The sequence below is a fragment of the Culex quinquefasciatus genome, chromosome 2 (genome assembly GCF_015732765.1).
Source record: "Culex quinquefasciatus strain JHB chromosome 2, VPISU_Cqui_1.0_pri_paternal, whole genome shotgun sequence".
NCBI classification, from domain to species: Eukaryota; Metazoa; Arthropoda; class Insecta; order Diptera; family Culicidae; genus Culex; species Culex quinquefasciatus.
Window position 1 is genome coordinate 175,544,286 of NC_051862.1, and position 21,141 is coordinate 175,565,426.

At 35.9% G+C, this 21,141-nt stretch overlaps 3 protein-coding genes across 3 annotated transcripts; 2 read left to right on the plus strand and 1 right to left on the minus strand.

The window, feature by feature from the left end:
* Positions 1 to 2: 2 nt before the first annotated feature.
* LOC6042105 (endocuticle structural glycoprotein ABD-4) lies at positions 3 to 7,129 on the plus strand. Its single transcript, XM_038258086.1, has 3 exons — positions 3 to 170; positions 5,579 to 5,700; positions 6,482 to 7,129. The coding sequence occupies exons 1-3, from the start codon at positions 162 to 164 to the stop codon at positions 6,753 to 6,755; spliced, it is 405 nt and encodes a 134-aa protein (XP_038114014.1). The 5' UTR covers positions 3 to 161; the 3' UTR covers positions 6,756 to 7,129.
* Positions 6,925 to 10,284, minus strand: LOC6042106 (endocuticle structural glycoprotein SgAbd-3). Its single transcript, XM_001851205.2, has 3 exons — positions 10,023 to 10,284; positions 9,674 to 9,957; positions 6,925 to 6,932 (listed from the first exon to the last, which is right to left on the minus strand). The coding sequence occupies exons 1-3, from the start codon at positions 10,154 to 10,156 to the stop codon at positions 6,925 to 6,927; spliced, it is 426 nt and encodes a 141-aa protein (XP_001851257.2). The 5' UTR covers positions 10,157 to 10,284.
* A 4,378-nt stretch (positions 10,285 to 14,662) lies between these two features.
* LOC6042107 (cuticle protein CP14.6) lies at positions 14,663 to 15,341 on the plus strand. Its single transcript, XM_001851206.2, has 2 exons — positions 14,663 to 14,928; positions 14,990 to 15,341. The coding sequence occupies exons 1-2, from the start codon at positions 14,798 to 14,800 to the stop codon at positions 15,225 to 15,227; spliced, it is 369 nt and encodes a 122-aa protein (XP_001851258.1). The 5' UTR covers positions 14,663 to 14,797; the 3' UTR covers positions 15,228 to 15,341.
* Positions 15,342 to 21,141: the final 5,800 nt, after the last annotated feature.

Here is a 21,141-nt window from a genome sequence, read left to right on the forward strand (position 1 = left end):
CATTAGATTTCACTATCAACTGGTGTTTGGAAGTACGCATCCGACAGGGCAGTCTTCCAGTTGACAAGACGAGCGGTGAACGGAAGGAACCGTTTCCCGGCCGGAAGTTTGTAGTGACAGTAGTGAATTTTGGGGCGAGTGACGGTGAAAGTGCGAGGAAAATGAAAATTGTAAGTTAAAATATCCGCGGAAAATTTGGAACAATAGCAGAGTTGGCTTTTAAATGTTCGATTGAGATTTTTCATAAATTTAATTTGTGCTTTTACAAATTAAATGTAGTGATACGTAATTCTAACGTATATGTTACGATCAGATTGAAATGATGGAATTGAATTTTGAAACAGAAGCAGAACAAAAACATACTAAAAACTGCGGTGTTGTTAAAAATATCCATAAATATGGTATCATCCATATTTCGTGAATTTGGCATTTTAGTTGGATTTTACCTCGACTAATGCATCTTTTTATAATGGAAAGTGTTACGAAGAGTTCATAACAATTAGTTTTTTAAATGTGTTTTTTTTACAGAAGTTCGCCTACAAAGTCTTAACTGTTAATTAATAAAACAATAAAACATTTTAAATGTATGTAATCAATTTTTTTACATATTGCTTTGCTTTATTTTTTTGTCTGCTGCTTTTTTCAACTTATCAAGATCTTTAAAAAAAACTTGAAACCTGAAAAACAAATTAATCATTAATAATTTAAAAAATCAAAAATTAAGTATTTAATGATTTTCGAGATTTTTTACGGGACTAAAAAGGCATCTTTTACGCTAGGGAAATGTAATCTGGAACCAGTATAGGACGTATGGTTATACTAAATTTAAATTTAAAAGTTGATTTTCAGAATCAGAATGAAATTTGCAACCAACAACTTTTTTTTTGTACCTCATTGAAGATTAATTGTTTTAGAAAATAGCATTTTCATCAGTGTTACTCAACCAAACTTCATTTTATTAAAAAAAATGCAGTTGAGTTAAGTACTTCAAAATTTATGCTATAAAAACGATCATGACTAAAGTTCGGAAGATTTTAAAAAGGGTGGTTTTTGTAAGAAATGCTATACATTTTTGGAAAGATATTTGAAAGACCTTTCCAACGCGTCCAAAACATTGAAGATCCGACAACCTTATCAAAAGTTATTAGCACTTAAGTGTTATTTATGCACTTGTTGGAAGCCGGATTTCAGTTATCATGATGAAAACGTTGTCCGGATCTATCATGCGACCTGTCGTTGGATAGGTTATCAAAAGACCTTTCCAACGAGCACGATTTGAATTGGAGATTTGGCTCCCCTATCATAACTTGTTCGCACATAAGTGCCCTGAAATATGAAGATCTGACTACCCAATCTGATGGTATAAATAATGAGTCAATTTTATAGAACACTGAAAGGTCCGTCCTTTTGTGTCTATTATGGATAGCATTACCCTTTAAATGTGAGGAAGGCACCAACCACCTAAGGGCGGATTAAGTAACGTTTTGCCTTCCTCACTGAGGTAAGGCTATAATCCTGCTCGAAAATTGAACTTTTGAAAAACAGCTCGAAGACATTCATGTATACCTATCGACTCAGAATCGAAAACTGAACAAATGTCTGTGTGTGTGTATGTGTGTGTGTGTGTATGTATGTATGTGTTCAAAATTCTTGCCAAGTTTTCTCAGCACTGGCTGGACCGATTTTGATCAAACCGGTTGCATTCGACTTGGTTTAGGGTCCCATACATCGCTATTGAATTGTTTGAAGTTTCGATAAGTAGTTCAAAAGTTATATATAAAAATTTGTTTTCACATTTATCCGAATCTCACTTATATGCATGAAAACTATACCCAGATCCATCATCCAAACCATCGTTGGTTAGGTAATCAAAAGACCTTTCCAACGAGTTCAAAACATTGAAGATCTGGCAACCATGTCTCGAGATTTAGCAACTTAAGTAATATTTATGTAGTTTTTGGAAGCCGGATCTTACTTAAATGTATGTAAACTATGTCCGCATCCACCATCCGACCCATCGTTGGTTAGGTTATCAAAAAACCTTTCCAACAAGTCCAAAACATTGAAGATCTGGCAACCCTGTCTCGAGATATGGCCACTTAAGTAATATTTATGTACTTTTTGGAAGCCGGATCTCACTTAAATGTATGTAAACTATGTCCGGATCCACCATCCGACCTATCGTTGGTTAGGTTATCAAAAAACCTTTCCAACGAGTCCAAAACATTGAAGATCTGGCAACCCTGTCTCGAGATATGGCCACAAAAGTGATATTGATGCACTTTTTTGAAGCCGGATCCCACTTAAATGTATGTAAACTATGTCCGGATCCACCATCCGACCCATCGTTGGTTAGGTTATCAAAAAACCTTTCCAACGAGTCCAAAACATTGAAGATCTGGCAACCCTGTCTCGAGATATGGCCACTTAAGTAATATTTATGTACTTTTTGGAAGCCGGATCTCACTTAAATGTATGTAAACTATGTCCGGATCGACCATCCGACCCATCGTTGGTTAGGTCATCAAAAAACCTTTTCATCGAGTCCAAAACATTGAAGATCTGGCAACCCTGTCTCGAGATATGGCCACTTAAGTAATATTTATGTACTTTTTTGAAGCCGGATCTCACTTAAATGTATGTAAACTATGTCCGGATCCACCATCCGACCCATCGTTGGTTAGGTAATCGAAAAACCTTTCTAACGAGCTCACAACATTGTTGATCTGGCAACCGAGTTATGATTACTTAAGTTATATGTGTGTACGTATTTTTCTGGATCTAAAAAAAATAGCTGAAATATGTGTCCAAACCACTCATATTACCCATTGTTGGTAAAAATTGAGGAAGGCATCAACCACGTAGGTGGATTAAGTTAGTTTTTCATATTAAGTTATCTCGAAAAATATATATGTGAAACATAACAAAAAAAAAATGCTCTGTTAATTATTTTCTAAAAATCTTAATATTTTTCAAAAAGTGTTAATTTTTACTTCATTCTTTGAACCATCCTAAACTCTAGCGAGAATTATGTCTTTTTAGTTCGCTGAAGCAATTTCAATTTATGTTATGAAAAATTAAATAAAATAACTTTGAAATATTTATATTCCATGTACTCATTTTATTTTACTAAATAGTCCTACGCCTTTGCCAAAGACAAATCGATCAGAAAATTCCTTCACAAGATGCACATTTTCGAATGCTAGTACTATGTAGACTTATGTAAAAAGAAATTATGCAAAATGACTTTTTTTTGCCGCAGAGAATGCATGGACAAATTTTCATCGATACCAAAAAATACAAAATTAAAGATCTAAAAAAAACACAGTTCTTGAAATTACTCAAATGCAACATAGGAAAAGGTGAAACATTCAAACTGATCAAATTTAAGAAATGTCTCATATTTTATTTGAAAAGGCAAATTTAAAATCTAAATAGAGAAGTGATCTTTCCAGATGACAACTCGCAGCACCTTCGAGCAAGAATGCAGCGGAAAAACTTTGTTTTTTTTTTATTTAAAGTAAACACCTTTTTAAAGTTTACTTTCACTAACTTTTATATGTTTTATTTAAAAAAATCAATTAAGCAATTTTTTATATAGAAATTTACTCTAAATTACAAAGTTGACATAATAAAAAGTTAATCTAGGATAATCTTATTTTTTAGTTTTTACAGTGAATATAATGTAATGTACAGAAACATGTATTATTTTTTAAAAAAAAGTGTGATGTGAAAATTAAATAATTTCTCTTTTTTTATTTTTTTACGCTTGATGCTTGAAATGTTAAGATGCAGACGTTTCCAAGTCACTGATAAATTAATTTATGGGTAATTCTTCGCCAACTCACACAGCAGTTGCCCCGACCCCTCTTCGATTTGCGTGAAACTTTGTCCTAAGGGGTAACTTTTGTCCCTGATCACGAATCCGAGGTCCGTTTTTTGATATCTCGTGACGGAGGGGCGGTACGACCCCTTCCATTTTTGAACATGCGAAAAAAGAGGTGTTTTTCAATAATTTGCAGCCTGAAACGGTGATGAGATAGAAATTTGGTGTCAAAGGGACTTTTATGTAAAATTAGACGCCCGATTTGATGGCGTACTCAAAATTCCAAAAAAAACGTATTTTTCATCGAAAAAAACACTAAAAAAGTTTTAAAAATTCTCCCATTTTCCGTTACTCGACTGTAAAAATTTTTGGAACATGTCATTTTATGGGAAATTTAATGTTGTTTTCCAATCTACATTGTCCCAGAAGGGTCATTTTTTCATTTAGAACAAAATTTTTCATTTTAAAATTTCGTGTTTTTTCTAACTTTGCAGGGTTATTTTTTAGAGTGTAACAATGTTCTACAAAGTTGTAGAGCAGACAATTACAAAAATTTTGATATATAGACATAAGGGGTTTGGTTATAAACATCACAAGTTATCGCGATTTTACGAAAAAAAAGTTTTGAAAAAGTTACTTTTTGCGTTTCTCTTTGTTTCGTCGTCCGTGTCTGTTGCGGGTGACCATGAACGGCCATGATCGATGACGACTAACTTTTTCAAAACTTTTTTTCGTAAAATCGCGATAACTCGTGATGTTTATAAGCAAACCCCTTATGTCTATACATCAAAATTTTTGTAATTGTCTGCTCTACAACTTTGTAGAACATTGTTACACTCTAAAAAATAACCCTGCAAAGTTAGAAAAAACACGAAATTTTAAAATGAAAAATTTTGTTCTAAATGAAAAAATGACCCTTCTGGGACAATGTAGATTGGAAAACAACATTAAATTTCCCATAAAATGACATGTTCCAAAAATTTTTACAGTCGAGTAACGGAAAATGGGAGAATTTTTAAAACTTTTTTAGTGTTTTTTTCGATGAAAAATACGTTTTTTTTGGAATTCTGAGTACGCCATCAAATCGGGCGTCTAATTTTACATAAAAGTCCCTTTGACACCAAATTTCTATCTCATCACCGTTTCAGGCTGCAAATTATTGAAAAACACCTCTTTTTTCGCATGTTCAAAAATGGAAGGGGTCGTACCGCCCCTCCGTCACGAGATATCAAAAAACGGACCTCGGATTCGTGATCAGGGACAAAAGTTACCCCTTAGGACAAAGTTTCACGCAAATCGAAGAGGGGTCGGGGCAACTTTTCCCGATTTCGTGTGAGTTGGTAGAGAATTACCCTTATATATTTTAAAATCAATCCTTATGCTGCTGCAAGTTTTTGTTAAGAAGATGGACCAAAATGCATTTCCTATAAATTTTTTGTGTTTATTGAAAATATCTCCAGATATCATAAAGTGAGCTTTAACTTTGATAAACTTTCAAGCTTACAAAGTTTATTGTAAATCATTTGTAGAGTTCATTATCCAATCTTTTGTTTTATCTCACTCGCTTTCTATAATAATTTCTTCAAGAAGGCACAATGTAAGCTTTTTCAAACCTTTATCTTCAAAACAAAAGAAGAAATCCAAAACTCTGAGCAGTTCTAAACGAAAAATAATGCAACTCGTTAGTGTTCCAAGACTCGTTTTCGTGCAATTTAAGCTAAACGTTCCCAATCATCTCATCATTTTCTGCAGGAGCTACTTCTGGTGACCGCGTGCCTGGCGGCATGTCTGGCCGCTCCCCAGCGGACCGAGGCCGAGGCCGAAATCATTGCCCAAGACAGCAACATCGACCCGGACGGCTCTTATCAGTACAGGTAAGTTGTTAGGGGGGGGAGGTTGTAGTTGGAGACTGTACGTTTCACTCAACAGAGTGGTGAATTGCTGGGTCTCTCGGGCGTCCAGGTCAATTATCATGCAAATTAGGCACGAACATAATAATTTACGGTTTCTATGCGGCGGTAGCAGCTTCTTTTTTTTGGTTGCTACCGTGGACCACCAGCTGCTGATGACCGAACGTCTTCACTCTGGGGATCACAGACAATTAGACTTGACAATTTTTACGATTAAAAATCAACGGTTATTTTGAAAATACTTGTTCTGTATTGTCGCAAAATATGCCAAAAATATAAAGCAATACATTTGGAAATGTCAAAAATTGTTTGAAAGTCCACTGCTTGTCTGTGCTAAACCACAGAGCGCTTAGTTACAGCATAATCAGCAGCATCTCTGATGTGCTATCAAACACACACACAAGCACACACTCACACTCGGGGCGGCACTAACGTCTCTTGACTCAGGAAATTAACCATTGTTTTCATTTAAAGTGTCGGTTACTCAAGCACCGGGCAATTATTCAATCACGGTCGATGAAACAAAGTGGAATAATTAGATGTAGCACTAAGCGGTGCTAATTGTAGGGCTTGGCGGCTCGATCAAGGTGGCGGCAGCTCAACGCCACGAGAAGACCCAAAAACCCAGTTTTGGCGCTTTGGCTTGACAACAATCATTTGGGAAAGAAGACGGAGAAACATGAACAACTGATTTATATTTTGAATTTTAAACTTAAATATTCACAAATTTTATCTTATTCCACAGTTACGAAACGGCCAACGGAATCCGCGGCCAGGAGCAGGGCACGCTGAAGCGCTCCAACAACCCCGCGGAGACGTCCGACGTGATCGTGGCGTCCGGCTCCGTCTCGTATACGGCCCCCGACGGAACGGTCATCACACTCAACTACCAGGCCGACGATGAGGGTGGCTTCCAGCCCCAGGGTGACCATCTGCCGACGCCACCCCCAATCCCGCCCCAGATCCAGAAGGCCCTGGACTATCTGGCCAGTTTGCCACCGGCGCAGCGACGGCGTTAAGTGACCCCCGCATCACCGGAGAGCCCAAGACTTCCCCAAAGTACAACCCCAACTCACCGCAGAGAGGCATCGCAGAGGAATGCGATGTCCTGGTGACGGCGCAAACGGACATGGACAGACCGAGGAGAAATACTCAATTTTACGTTGTTTGTTGAAAAAAATATTCTTGTTAGCTTCCTAAAAAAAAGCATAGGAAACTGAGTCAAATTACATGATAAGAAAGCTCGCTGGAAAAATGGTATTTCGTGTTCAAAGGGCTTTTACCAAATGTTGCTACTTTTATATGTATATTTTTTGCTTGTCGATGAAGAGAAGGAGAGTACCGCTTCATTACCATTTTCAAAGGCGTTAATAAAATCGCAAACAAAAGTCGATTTGTTTGTAATAAAATGCTTCGAAATCCTTATAGCAAATACATATTTTGGGTGACTTTTGTTCCAAAATCAAAGAACAACAAAAGCAATAGAAAAAAAAAACATTTTTTTTCATAAGCCAGATTTTGACCAGAAAACTTTTAAAATCACTTTGGCTCGACGTATTTAAAATTAAAATAATACATCCTAAAACAATGTCTCAATAGTCTCATTTAAAAATACAGAGCATTTTGCGAAAGATTAAGCTTATTTTTCAAACTTTGATTTATTTATTTGAAGATTTCAAAGATCAGCGCAGATTGACCGTAATGTGAACTTGTAGAAGATCACATTAGATTTTTTTTTTGTTATTTCGTTCACTATAAACAAAACGCAAAAGTTATTGCCGAGGCGATCCGACCAGAGATCCGACTAGAGGTTTCTATTAACTTTCATTAGATGAACGTTATTTCTTAATTTTTCTAAATCGACAAAGATCGAGTTCAAAAGTGAATGGGAACACTTTCACTTTCACATGCTTTCTCTTACAAATAAAAAAAAATCATTCGATACAACTATTTAGTATTATAATAATTTAACAAAGATAATTGAATGAACTATCAGATAATCATTTGACAGTTCACACAAAAAAATAATGAAAAGATGATCTCAGTTTTTTTTATTTTTTTGGGCAATGTTGACAAATTTATGTCATTTGAAATTACTATTTCTCTAAACGATAACCTATTGTTATCGATATCGTTATTCGATAGTTTTATGGGCGATAATCTTATCGTTGAAAATGGACGATAAATGTTCAAAATCTTTCTAAAATCGACCTAATTCAGCCATAATTTGGAATGCTTTCACTAAGAATATATTTTTGGAAAATGTAGTAAGGCCGTTGTAAATATTTGTTGAAGTTTATGTCCCTTGATTCTGGCCAAAGTCGAGTGGGGGGAGGGTGGTGAGGGGGGGGGGCAAAAAACATTAAATTTTAATTACAAGCCGTGGTATAAACATTTGAATGAAAAAAGTGTTTTAAAATGCATTTTACATTTTTTTTATATCAATACTTAGATTTTTTTTCGCCGGTGCTGTACATTGGAATTCCACAATATATGAATATGATTTAAAACGCAGGAAAATGCATTTCAAATTGTTTTCAGTTTGTTAGACTTCAAACTGAACAAACAAAATTGTTCACAAGATACCGTATTTTTTGGAAGTACTCAATTCTTTATAATTTGCAATGTGGGTATCAAACGAAGCGAAATTTTCATTTTCACTTTATCAGAGTTTTTTTTACTAATTTTTTTTACAAAATATCGTATTTTTCAAAATGCCTAAAATTTCTATAATTCGCAATATGGGTATCTAACGAAGCGGGATTTGGAATGCATTTTCACCTTATTACTATTTTTTGTAAAAAACTATCATTTTCACAAAATATCGTTTTTTTAGATACTCCAATTTTCATTATTTGCAATATGGGTATCAAAAGAAGCAAAATTTTATATGAAGCATGCAAAATTTGCTTCATTTGATACAAAATTGCGTACATTGATAATCTTAGTATTTTCGAAACATACGATATTTTGTCAAAATTTAAGTATTTTACAAAAAAAAACTTTAATACAGTGAAAAAGCATTAAAAAGTTGTTTCGTTTGATACGCATATTGCAAATTTTGAAAATTTGAGTAATTTCGAAAAAATATGATATTTTGTGAAAATTTTAAAATTTTCCGAGAAAAACTCATACAAAATTTCGCTTTGTTTAGTACGCATATTACAAATTATAAAAATTTTAGTACACTTGAAAAAATATGGTATTTTGTGAACCATTTTAAGTATTTCCAGATTTTTTTCAATAGATCCAATAAACATATAAAACACAATAGTTTATAGGTCCTTTAAAAAAAACTATACTTCAAAACTTACTACATTTTCAAAAAAAAATCTCAATAAAGGAAATTTAATAGGATATGGTTGAATTAATTGATTTTAGGAAGATGTTAAAATTGAAATATTTTCCGTTATCGGCGCTAAGATCATCGCCGATGGAATTGTCGAAATAACTATAACGATAATCTCCTGACATCCGACGATAACGATAATTGTTATAGTTTATCGTTATCGATAACGATAACAATTATCGACAATTATTTTAACGATTAACAACTTTACTTATTTTGTATCAATTTTTAAATAGTTTATGACGGAAAAGCATCCCTTTTTTCGAAAATAGTACGGCTTTGAAACGGCTTTGAAATGAAAAAGACAAGGTTTTCCTAAGTCTTATTTTTACTGACAATACCTCAGCAACTATTTGAAATTTTCGATGTCAGATTTATTATTAGAGGATATGTGAGGATTACAAAATACAGAAGCTGCTTTTTTCCACTCTGAAATTTATTGTTCACTAAATCACATTTTTTCAAACACTAAGATATTCACTATCTTTTTATTTATTTGAACAGAAAATCACTCTCTATTTTTGTTGCCGAATAACTAGTAGGTAAAACGTTTTTAAAATTTCCTATTATTATTCTTATTTGCATTACCATTAAAATTATTATTGTGATTATTGTTACTGTTCTCCTTCTGCGGCGGCAGCGTTGCCAGATAGGCCAGCGCTCGCGCTATCGGTGCTGGCACCGGTGGAGGCGTCGGCAGGTGGTCCGCCGATGGCCGGTATCCATTCTCGTCCGCCGTGTAGGACACACTGTAGGTCTTGCCATCATCTCCCTGGTACGTGTATTGGCCCTGGGATGCCGTACCAGCCTGATTGTTCACGAAGATCTGCTGCCCATCCTGGATGGCCCGAGTTCCGTCTCCACCCTCGTAACTGTAATGTTGGATTTGAGTTGAACTTTATAGCACTGAACTTTTTTCTGACTGTTTATGGTGTACCTGTATCGAAATTTCCCGTCAACTTCCAAAATGTTTTCATGTGACACGATGGGAATTTCCTTAAACTTTGGCGTTGGTCTTGTTTGTCCGCTGACCACCAGAACAACACTCAACAGAATAAGTCCTTTGAACATTTTCACTATGCAAATTTGCACTTTTCTCTCTGAAATCAATCACTTGCAACTTACGAACACCGTCCTTGATCTGCCAGACCCGGTCCAAAACTGCACCCGAGAGTGGACTGATTTGATGTTTATATAGCCGGTCGTCCTAACGATCTGGGCCAGCCGACCAAATTGAAAACGAAGGAAGGTCTACGGCGGCACCAGCAGCAGCCGGGCCGGAGTTCTCCTAAAGGGCCGGACAAATGGCAACTTGTTCGTGAGTTCTATGCTATCTGTGCAGCACGAGGGTGCACGAAAAACTTCAATCAGTTTAGTTGCTAGAAGAAACAAAAAACAACAAAAAAAAACTAAACTATGTTGTGTGATTTTTCAGCAAACGCTCCCACCCAATTAACTTTGCCGGGGCCGCGGCAGTCGCAGTGGATTCTGGCAGGTTTCTGTTCTGAAAACTGAAAGAATATGCTGTCGGAACGCTCATGCCAAAACGCCCATGCACCCCGCCGGGATGCCGGGGGTTGCACAACTTAAAACAACAAAAGCCCTGCTAATGCTGATTGGATTTAAATGATAATGCTTTGAATCGGCTTTTAAACAGTTTAGCAATAAACATGACGAATTTCTGGTCATCAGTCTTTAGTTTTTGTGAAAAAGAACTTTTTTTTGTTGAAAATTAATTGCTTTCGATATATTTCAAAATTTAATTTCTGTCTGCTAGCGAACATAAAAAGGTATAGCACATGTAATTTAATTTAATATTACATATAGCAACTATGATTTTCAGAGTGACAATGCAAATTTCAGGTTCATGTCTATACCACGATAACTACATCAACAAAGTGATCGACCTCAAAGTTTTGGCAAATCCCAAATATTTACATTACCAATCAAAACATATTCAACTACACTCGCCGACCCTCCCACACGATCACAATTTGGCTCGGTTCATGTCATCGGCAGACACGTCTAATGAAGATGCAGCGAAGCGAAATGAAGTCTTCAACCATACCAGCGCCCCAGCCCCAGTCGCGGGATTCCCTCGCGATCGCGCCGGCAGCATCACACTCACTCAGCTGCGTGCAGAGTGTGTAGAAAAGACGAGAAAGAAACAGAAGAGATGAACACAGCAACAACAAAAAACTGTCAAGGTCGCAAATATAGTATTTACACGTTTGGTATTTGCAGTTGCGGCGTAGGGTGGGTCTTCAGCCTAAAAATACATTTATATGTTAGATATTTGCTAGGCGAACGAAAATCGGGGCTGTCCAAATATGAAAGATATCCTCGTTTGATGCTTTAAATTATGTTTACTTTGGAGCGGATTTTATATTTTATGATGTTTTTTTTCTATTCTGAGTCCTTTTGAAAATGATTTATGGTTTAAATCAAACCAAATCTTGAATCACACAAGACTATTTAAAATAAGTAAAATAGCTTGGAAAAGAAAAGCTGCAAAAGAACACGTGATAAGATGATTTAGGGCGTCCAATTCCCGTCCCGGGAAAAAAATCCCAGGAATTCCCGGAATTTAAAAAAAAAGTTTCCCGTTTCCCGGGAAATTTGTAAATTTCCCGGGAATTCCCGAAATTCAACCGGAAGTATACATTTTCTTACCTTTTTAATACCATTTATTTGAAAATGCTCTGAAAATAATAATAATTGAAAAAACTCATCATAATTTTATTCAATTCAATTCAGATGATCAGAAAATATAAAATCAAGATTTTTTATGAGAATATTAATTTCTAACAATTTGGGATTTGATCTAGCCTCATGAAATAAACTATCAATATCAAACCTTTTAAAAGAACGATTGGTGTTATTTTATTTTTAAAAAATAATCCCCTTCTAGCCAAAGAAAAATTTTGTTTTTTTTATTTACTTTTCCATGATCAAACGAGATAAAAATTTAATTGGTATCATTAAATACTAGGTTTGTGCAATAAGAACTATCTCAATTCGTTTACAATACTAGTTGCATTCAAGAATAGGTTGCAATAATGGGTGTGAAAGGGTTAAATATGATAAAGATAAAGTGGAAGGCTGACTGTGAAATGATATTAATTTATCGTATTATTTAAATCTTTTTTTTGTGCTATGAAAAAACATTCAACCAAAGCCAACTAAAAATCTATAAACTGACCAAAAATTGCAAACATATTTTAAAAACTAACTTAATCCACCTATGTGGTTGGTGCCTTCCTCACTCTTTTCCAACAATGGGTGATATGTGATATGATGGGTTTGGACACAAATTTCGTCTAATTTCGTCAAGTTCCGGAATACAAAAAACACACATATCACTTAAGGGCTCATAAGTGGCATCATAAGTGGTCATAGCTTGATACAGGGTTACCAGATCTTCAATGTTTTGGACTCGTTGGAAAGGTCTTTTGATTACCTAACCATCGGTGGGTCGGATGATGTATCCGGACATCGTTTACGTACATTTAAGTGAGATCCGGCTTAAAAAAAGTACATAAATATCACATAAGTGGTTAGAACTCGAGACAGGGTTGCCAGATCTTCAATGTTTTAGACTCTTTGTAAGGTTTTTCGATTACCCAACCATCGGTGGGTCGGATGATGTATCCGGACATCGTTTACGTACATTTAAGTGAGATCCGGCTTAAAAAAAGTACATAAATATCACATAAGTGGTTAGAACTCGAGACAGGGTTGCCAGATCTTCAATGTTTTAGACTCTTTGTAAGGTTTTTCGATTACCTTACCAACGATGGGTCGGATGATTGATCCGGACATCGTTTACATACATTTAAGTGAGATCCGGCTACAAAAAAGTACATAAATATCACTTAAGTGGTCAGAACTCGAGACAGGGTTGCCAGATCTTCAATGTTTTAGATTCGTTGGAGAGGTTTTTCGATTACCTAACCAACGATGGGTCGGATGATTGATCCGGACATCGTTTACATACATTTAAGTGAGATCCGGCTACAAAAAAGTACATAAATATCACTTAAGTGGTCAGAACTCGAGGCAGGGTTGCCAGATCTTCAATGTTTTGGGCTCGTTTGAAAGGTCTTTCAATTACCTATCTAACGATGTATAACATGATGATGTTTGGTTCAGTTTACTGCCATTTATTCAACTTCCGAAATTATGCGAAAACACATTTTTATACATAACTTTTGAACTACTAATCGAAACTTCAAACAATTCAATAGCACCGTATGGGACCCTAAACCAAGTCGAATGCGACTGGTTTGGTCAAAATCGGTTCAGCCAGTGCTGATAAAACTGAGTGACATTATTGGTCACATACACACACACATACACACACACATACCCACATACATACACACACATACACACAGACATTTGTTCAGTTTTCGATTCTGAGTCGATATGTATACATCAAGGTGGGTTTTCGAGCTTTTAATAAAAAGTTCAATTTTAGAGCAGGATTATAGCCTTACCTCAGTGAGGAAGGCAAAACTTACTCCAAATATTTGAAAACATGGATTTGTTTGAAGTGAAACAAACACGAGAAGATAGATTATTAAGAAAAAACTAAAAAAAATACTTGTTCAAGAGCTTAAACAAGTATGACTTGTTTTAGAAAAGTCACAGCCACAAGGCAAATTAAAAAAAAAAAAAATTCTAAGATTGTGAAATATGAATTCATTTTCCCGGGAAATTCCCGTTTCCAGTGAAAGTTGTAACCCCGGCAAATTGGATGCTCTATTCTGTTTCCATGTTATGTTTAAAACAATCTTACATGTCTGAAAAGAACAAAGACACATTTTTAAACAAAATGGTCAAATTGGTGAAGAAATTTATAGCTGAATGAAAAAATATAATATAATAATAGTACATTCTGCAAAGTTAACCTATCATTTTCATGTTATATTATCATTTTTCACGTTCCGTGAAATTTGATGATTTGGAATTATGGTCCCTGTGGAAATTCTAATTTTTGAGCGTGAAAAATCATTAAGCCTAGGGAAAATAAAAACAAAACCAAATCCTCCAAAAGGGTGACCTTAACTGTGCCGGATTTAAAATTTTTATTACGTAAACCCTATGAGAGATCAAAAGGGGACAAATTCAGGAAGATATTTTGGGTGATTGTATCGTATCGGTATCGGTGATCAAATTATATCGCAAAAATTAAACAATTCTTCTCAATCCACCCCAACCACTTCCAATTTTTTCAGCTTCCAGTAAACCATTTCATTTTCTCATTAAAACATCCACCTGAGGAGATGTCATCCGTTAGGAGGGGCGGTGTCACCGATCCGTGTCAGAGGCTACTCAACGACGGTCACCACGCGCTATTGACAATCACGTTGTCGTTCAAAGCGGCATGGACACAGTAAATAAGCCAACTTAGCTTAAGCTAGCAAATGCATTCATAGCACACGCACACACACATGGCGGACAGTGATGAAAACTAAACAAAAATGTCCTGTCTTCTTCGCAGTGAATCTCTCCCAGCGATTTGCGGGTTTTTTGACGAATACAGTCGGTTCGGCCCCTGAACGCGTAGATCAAACTTCTTGTATATAAGCTATTTCACGACATTCCAAAGTCACAGTACTATCGAGCAGAAAGCCAAGTGACAACATCCAAGCGGGTGCCATATTAAGTAGTTTAGAAGTTAAGAAGTGAGTGTTCTCTAAGTCAAGCATGAAGCTGTACGTTGCAGTTCTGGTTCTGGCCGCGGTGGCCCATGCAGCTCCCCAAGGTCAAAGCGATGCCGATACTCCAATTCTGAGCCAGTCATCGGATATCCAACCGGATGGATCCTTCAGCTATGCGTAAGTACTCGGTGGAAGAACGTGAAGCCAGAGTGCCTTGTACTAACGAGATCGATTACAGCTTCGAAACCGGCAACGGAATCAAGGTCGAGGACCAAGGTACCATCAAGCGGGTACGAGTGCCCAAGACCGACGAAACCGGTCGCACGATCGGTGAAGACGAGATCCCCGTCGCCGTCCAGACCGGATCGTTCCAGTACATGGCTCCGGATGGACAGATCTACACGCTGCGGTACATCGCCGACGAGAACGGATTCCAACCGCAGGCGGATCATCTTCCCGTAGCGCCTCTTGCCTAGTCAGTGATTCAGCTTAACGTAACACAGTTCCAAAACCAACAAAACCACGATTGACAGGCGGTGGTGGTTACCGACACAGCACTGACAAATAAATCTATTTTTTAAACATTTCAATTAGCGTCTCGATCGAATATCACGCAACGTAATTAATCTCGAAGAAGAAGGGTTTGGCACATCTCAACGATTCGGCTTGGGAGTTGTGCGTGGGACACAAACTGGAGGTACTTGTTCGTGTGAGCTTAGTTTTCTTTTTCCTTTGCTTAATGTCAACTGAGCAGATTGTCCCAAAAACGCCTGTGATATTGCACAAGTGCTGGACCACACCTAAGTCGTAGTATGTCGTAGTATATCGTCGTGATCGTGCCATGTTGTCACACCTGTTTTTTTTTTTTTAATAAAAAAATGACTTCTCGTATAATTACTGTTTAAGTCACGTTGTCGCAATACCTTCCCACTTGCCTCAACATTTTTGTTGAAAATTGTTACTTTGTAAACGAATGTAACAAAACAACACAATTTTTATTCAAGGTCAAACATTCTGATGCCTTTTTCAAGAATCCTCAAAAATCAAATTGTGACAAGAGAGCACAACTTCGACGATGTGTCGGGTGCCGTATGTTTGCGAGATCATCTGGGTTAAGCTGATGGATGGTTTTAAGTTAGGGTAATGCAAACAGCTAGGTTTGTCATTGGAGTCAGCAGGTTTTTTTTTTCTGGGTGATAATTAAACATCATTTGAATACGAGAATATATTACGTTGCTCAACGATTTTACCTTACGTTTTCTACAAAAAAAAAGTTTGTTTTCTAAATTACAAACCATCATATACTGTTGTCAGCTTGCCATTCAAAAATTATGCCTATAAACTTAAAAAGCCTGTTACTCTTTGTTCAATTTCGTATTTTTCTAGATTTCGATGCCGGTGTGCTCTCTTGTACTAAGCTTGCTGAGAATTCCTATCTAGCTAGTACAAGAGAATCGGCATCGATTTAAAGATTAAAATAAGTAAAAACAAATCAGTTTCTAAATAAAAGTTATTAGAGTTAATGAAACAGTATACTAAGTAATACTTAGAAATATTAAAAATTCCAGTCATTTTCAGTGGAGCAAATATCACGTTAAAAGTGTCATTTGCATCTGAGAATAGGAAATGAATTATCGCCAAAATTTAGATTTTTTTTTAAATTTAAATTTGTAATGACAAATGTATTGGTGAAAAATGAACTCGAAAATTTCTGATGCTTTTCGCCTTTTTCACGATTTTTAGTATTATATTTTTTAATATGTATATTTTTCATATGTCCAAATTAGCTGATTTTCATAATTAATTGACAAGTTTCCATAAAAATTCCGGAGCATTTCATGCAAAGGCGCTATAACTTTTAAGAAAATAATGTGAAAATATTTATTCTTTAATGTTTTTTCACTTTTCATCACAAAAGCTAGATTTTGGCAAATTTCAATACGTTTAATCTACAAGGATGGGCACCATTTTTTAAATTTTCGAAAAAGATTTTTTTTTTTGAAAAAATATGCTAAAAGATGTTATACCTTGAAAACGAAGCATTTTATCAAAATTTCACTGATGGTTTTTGTTGTTGTGATTTTTTTTACATTCAAAATATGTATTCTATCAAAAGTTACAAAAATCATAATTTTTCAGAAATTCTGCCGGAACTAAAATGGCCGTCATGCACTAATTGAAACATTGAACTTTGATCTGGAAACAAATAAAAAATGTGAAATTAATAGGATGTAATTCACCGTAAACTGGGGTGACTGATAGCCCGGGGTGACTTTGATAGGTTTTTCAAATGCCCGTCAAATTAATATCTCAACATTTTTGAAAATTTTGAGTATTGAATTAGAAATATGTTCTCGCCAAAATAAAGATTTTTTTAAAATTTATATATGCGGTAACAAATGTATTGGTGAAAAATGTACTCGAATTTTTTTTCATGTTTCCAAATTAGGCCGTTGCAAATATTTTTCAAAGTTTATGTTATTTTGAAATTTTGACATTTTTTTTTAATAGATGACAATAGTTTTTTTTTTGTTTTGTCACAAAACTTAACAAAAGTTAAAACTTTTGGTATGGAAAATCAGAAAAGTTATTTCCAAATCAGTTTCGATTGATAAACCATTTTTTTAATGAATATATAGAGCATTTTGAAATTATTGTTTTTAGGATGGGCTCAAGTTTTAATTTGCGAAATAGATATTTTTTCGAAAAAAATACACAAAAATTGGTTATATCGAAAGTTACAAAAATCACATTTTTTCAAATGTAAGGTTAAAAAATCAAAATCAAAATCATACGATGAAATTTACTTTAAAAATTTCTATGTAAACATTGACGTTTTTTATCAGACAAAATCTATTTGCATTTTTGTTGACAGGCAACAAATTTTTAAACTGCTAAATATGTATGATTATCAATGTATGAGAATGCTTTTCAAATTGTGTTTAGTTCCATCATTTTCATTTTTTAGTTTTTGCCTCTCGAGTTTTTTTGGCCAAATTTCAAGAGATGGGGGCTGTCAAAATGCAAATGCAATCTTTTCAAATCTTGCTGCAGAGATTTTCAAAAGTAATTTCTAACAAATGCAAATATTACCAAATGTTATTATACAAACGTAAACAAAGCACAAAACAAAGAAAAAAATCTGACTCTTGGGTTGAACATAATTGGTTTGCATTTCCTATACTATCAAGCCTCTGCCTTTATGGTACTGACTGGATAGAAATTTCAGCAGTCTTAGTATATGCGATTACAAAGGCATCGAATACTTTTCTAGGTTTGAACTTATTTATTTATTTATTTGAAGAAAGAAAATCAATTTTGATATTAAATTTCGATGAAAAGAAGACACTATTGGTTCAGTTTTGGTATTGCCTAGCAATATCAATTCAATTAATTAGATATTTTGCTAATTTAGCTTCTGACGCCATACCGAACTTATTAACCCGAATCCTTCAACTCCAATCTTATTCCCTTTCTCAGCAGACCATAATGTCACCCACCACCCAACTTCACCGCGCATGAACTTTGCCAGGCCCTTTAAAAACAGGTTCGTTAGTTCTCTCCACCGAGCGCACGCGACCGGACATAACGATTTGGCTTGATTGACGACCCACAGTCACGTCCCCAGACTGTCTCGAGCCATTTTATGTTGCACTGACTGCGCGCAGCTGACTTTATGATTGAAGCTTGGGAAAATCAATCCCAAAACCCCCCCGAGGGCTGCATTTCAATGCACCTCAATCAAAAGCTCGCTCAAGTTGCATGAAAATGGTCTTAAGCATCAAACATCAAACGGAATATCACTGCTGCTGCTGCTGCGGTGGTAACGATTTGCCCCCTTGATGAATGGGAAATATGGGAAATGTTGAAAGCAAAATTGTACCCCAACAGCCGTCAAAGTCACCCCCTTCTTGACAAATGAGAGCAAGTTTGTGAGTGTATTTGAAGTGACTCATGGGAACTGCACATTTACCAAGGGGGTACCTTCACCGAATGCACCAAGGGGTAATTAGTTTATGTGAGCTTTGCAGGGTTTGCAGAAAGCAAATGCTTGCTAAAAAAAATGCTCCGCTCAATTAAGGTTCGATTTAAACGAATACACAACCTTTTTTTGCCACAGGAAATAACATTCTGTCGAAAGTCGGATCGATATGGCTGACGTGGCTCTGCAAAGCAAGACCCTCATTGAATGTCTTCTGCCAATCGTTGATTGCCTTTATTAAGACCCTTGAAGCGCTGCCACTCTCTGCTGGAAAAGCAATGAACTTGAACAATTTGCGGTTAGCGTGTAGTACCTACGATGGAAGATGGATTGTTTTTATAGCTTTTTGCGGCAACGAGCTTGAGATTTATTAGATCATTTTTTTTTTGTTAGTTAGATGAACTCACGTGGCATTGCTAAAAATTAAAACGTTTCATTTTAAGTGTAGGGTATCAAAAAAAAGAAAAAAGAAATAATAAAAAATGGGTTAGCATGAAAAAAAAAATGATTGAAAAACTAGAATTAAATACCTTAATCAAAAAGAGTTGGAAACAAAATTGTAACAGAATCATTTTCTTCTTACCAAATCTTCAAGTAAAACATGTTATCGTGTTGGTCAATGCAAAACTCCTTCCTCTGTGGTTGTGGCTTTGTGGCAACCACAAACCCAGTGTCAGTAGGTTAAAATTTCGCCAACAAAGCTCCGCTCTCTAACACTTTGTAGCTCAGAGAGGCGCAGAAAAAAGCCCATTACATAAAATCGATCATGATCTAGCTAATCTGGCGCTTTCTGAATTGAACTCAAGTTTGATTAGGCAAAATAGAAACTAAGGGTTTGGCCCGTTGGTCGTAACTTGTGCGTCAGCCGATGCCGGGTCTGTTTTGGTGCATTTTTTACCTTATTTATGCTTTGAGGTTATAATTTCTTACGCGCTTGCGTTACGTGGCTGTGAGCCTGTTTCGCTAACGCTTTCCCTGGTCTGCAGGTTTTGAAGAGATGCCACGTGCAAATCACTCAAGTGTCAGCCAGTGAGTCAGTGAGTCAGTGGGTTTGAAGGTAACAGTTGCGGATCGTACGATTATCGAAAGGAAATAAATTGCCATCGTGATGCTGTTTGGGCTTAGATATTTACAAAATTTTAAATTTGTGTTGTCTAGACACCAAAACAGAAATTGAAGATGGTAATTTGTAGATTCGTTGATTTGTTGATTCGTTGATCCGTTGATTAGTTGATTCGATGATTCGTTGATTCGTTGATCCGTTGATTAGTTGATTCGTTGATTCGTTGATTCGTTGATTCGTTGATTAGTTGATTCGTTGATTCGTTGATTCGTTGATTTGTTGATTCGTCAATTCGTTGATCCGTTGATTCGCTGATTCGTTGATTCGATAATTCGTCAATTCGTTGATTCGTTGATCCGTTGATTCGCTGATTCGTTGATTCGTTGATTCGTTGATTCGTCAATTCGTTGATTAGTTGGTCGATGATTCGTTGATTCGTTGATTTGTATATTCGTCAATTCGTTGATTCGTTGATCCGTTGATTCGCTGATTCGTTGATTCGTTGATTCGTCAATTCGTTGATTCGTTGATCCGTTGATTCGTTGATTTGTTGATTCGTCAATTCGTTGATCCGTTGATTCGCTGATTCGTTGATTCGATGATTCGTCAATTCGTTGATTCGTTGATCCGTTGATTCGCTGATTCGTTGATTCGTTGATTCGATGATTCGTCAATTCGTTGATCCGTTGATTCGCTGATTCGTTGATTCGTTGATTCGTTGATTCGTTAATTCGTTGATTCGTTGATTCGTTGATTCGTTGATTCGTTGATTCGTTGATTCGTTGATTCGTTGATTCGTTGATTCGCTGATTCGTTGATTCGTTGATTCGTTGATTCGTTGATTCGTTGATTCGTTGATTCGTTGATTCGTTGATTCGTTGATTCGTCGATTCGTTGATTCGCTGATTCGTTGATTCGTTGATTCGTCAATTCGTTGATTCGTTGATCCGTTGATTCGCTGATTCGTTGATTCGTTGATTCGTTGATTCATCAATTCGTTGATTAGTTGGTCGATGATTCGTTGATTCGTTGATTTGTATATTCGTCAATTCGTTGATTCGTTGATCCGTTGATTCGCTGATTCGTTGATTCGTTGATTCGTCAATTCGTTGATTCGTTGATCCGTTGATTCGTTGATTTGTTGATTCGTCAATTCGTTGATCCGTTGATTCGCTGATTCGTTGATTCGATGATTCGTCAATTCGTTGATTCGTTGATCCGTTGATTCGCTGATTCGTTGATTCGTTGATTCGATGATTCGTCAATTCGTTGATCCGTTGATTCGCTGATTCGTTGATTCGTTGATTCGTTGATTCGTTAATTCGTTGATTCGTTGATTCGTTGA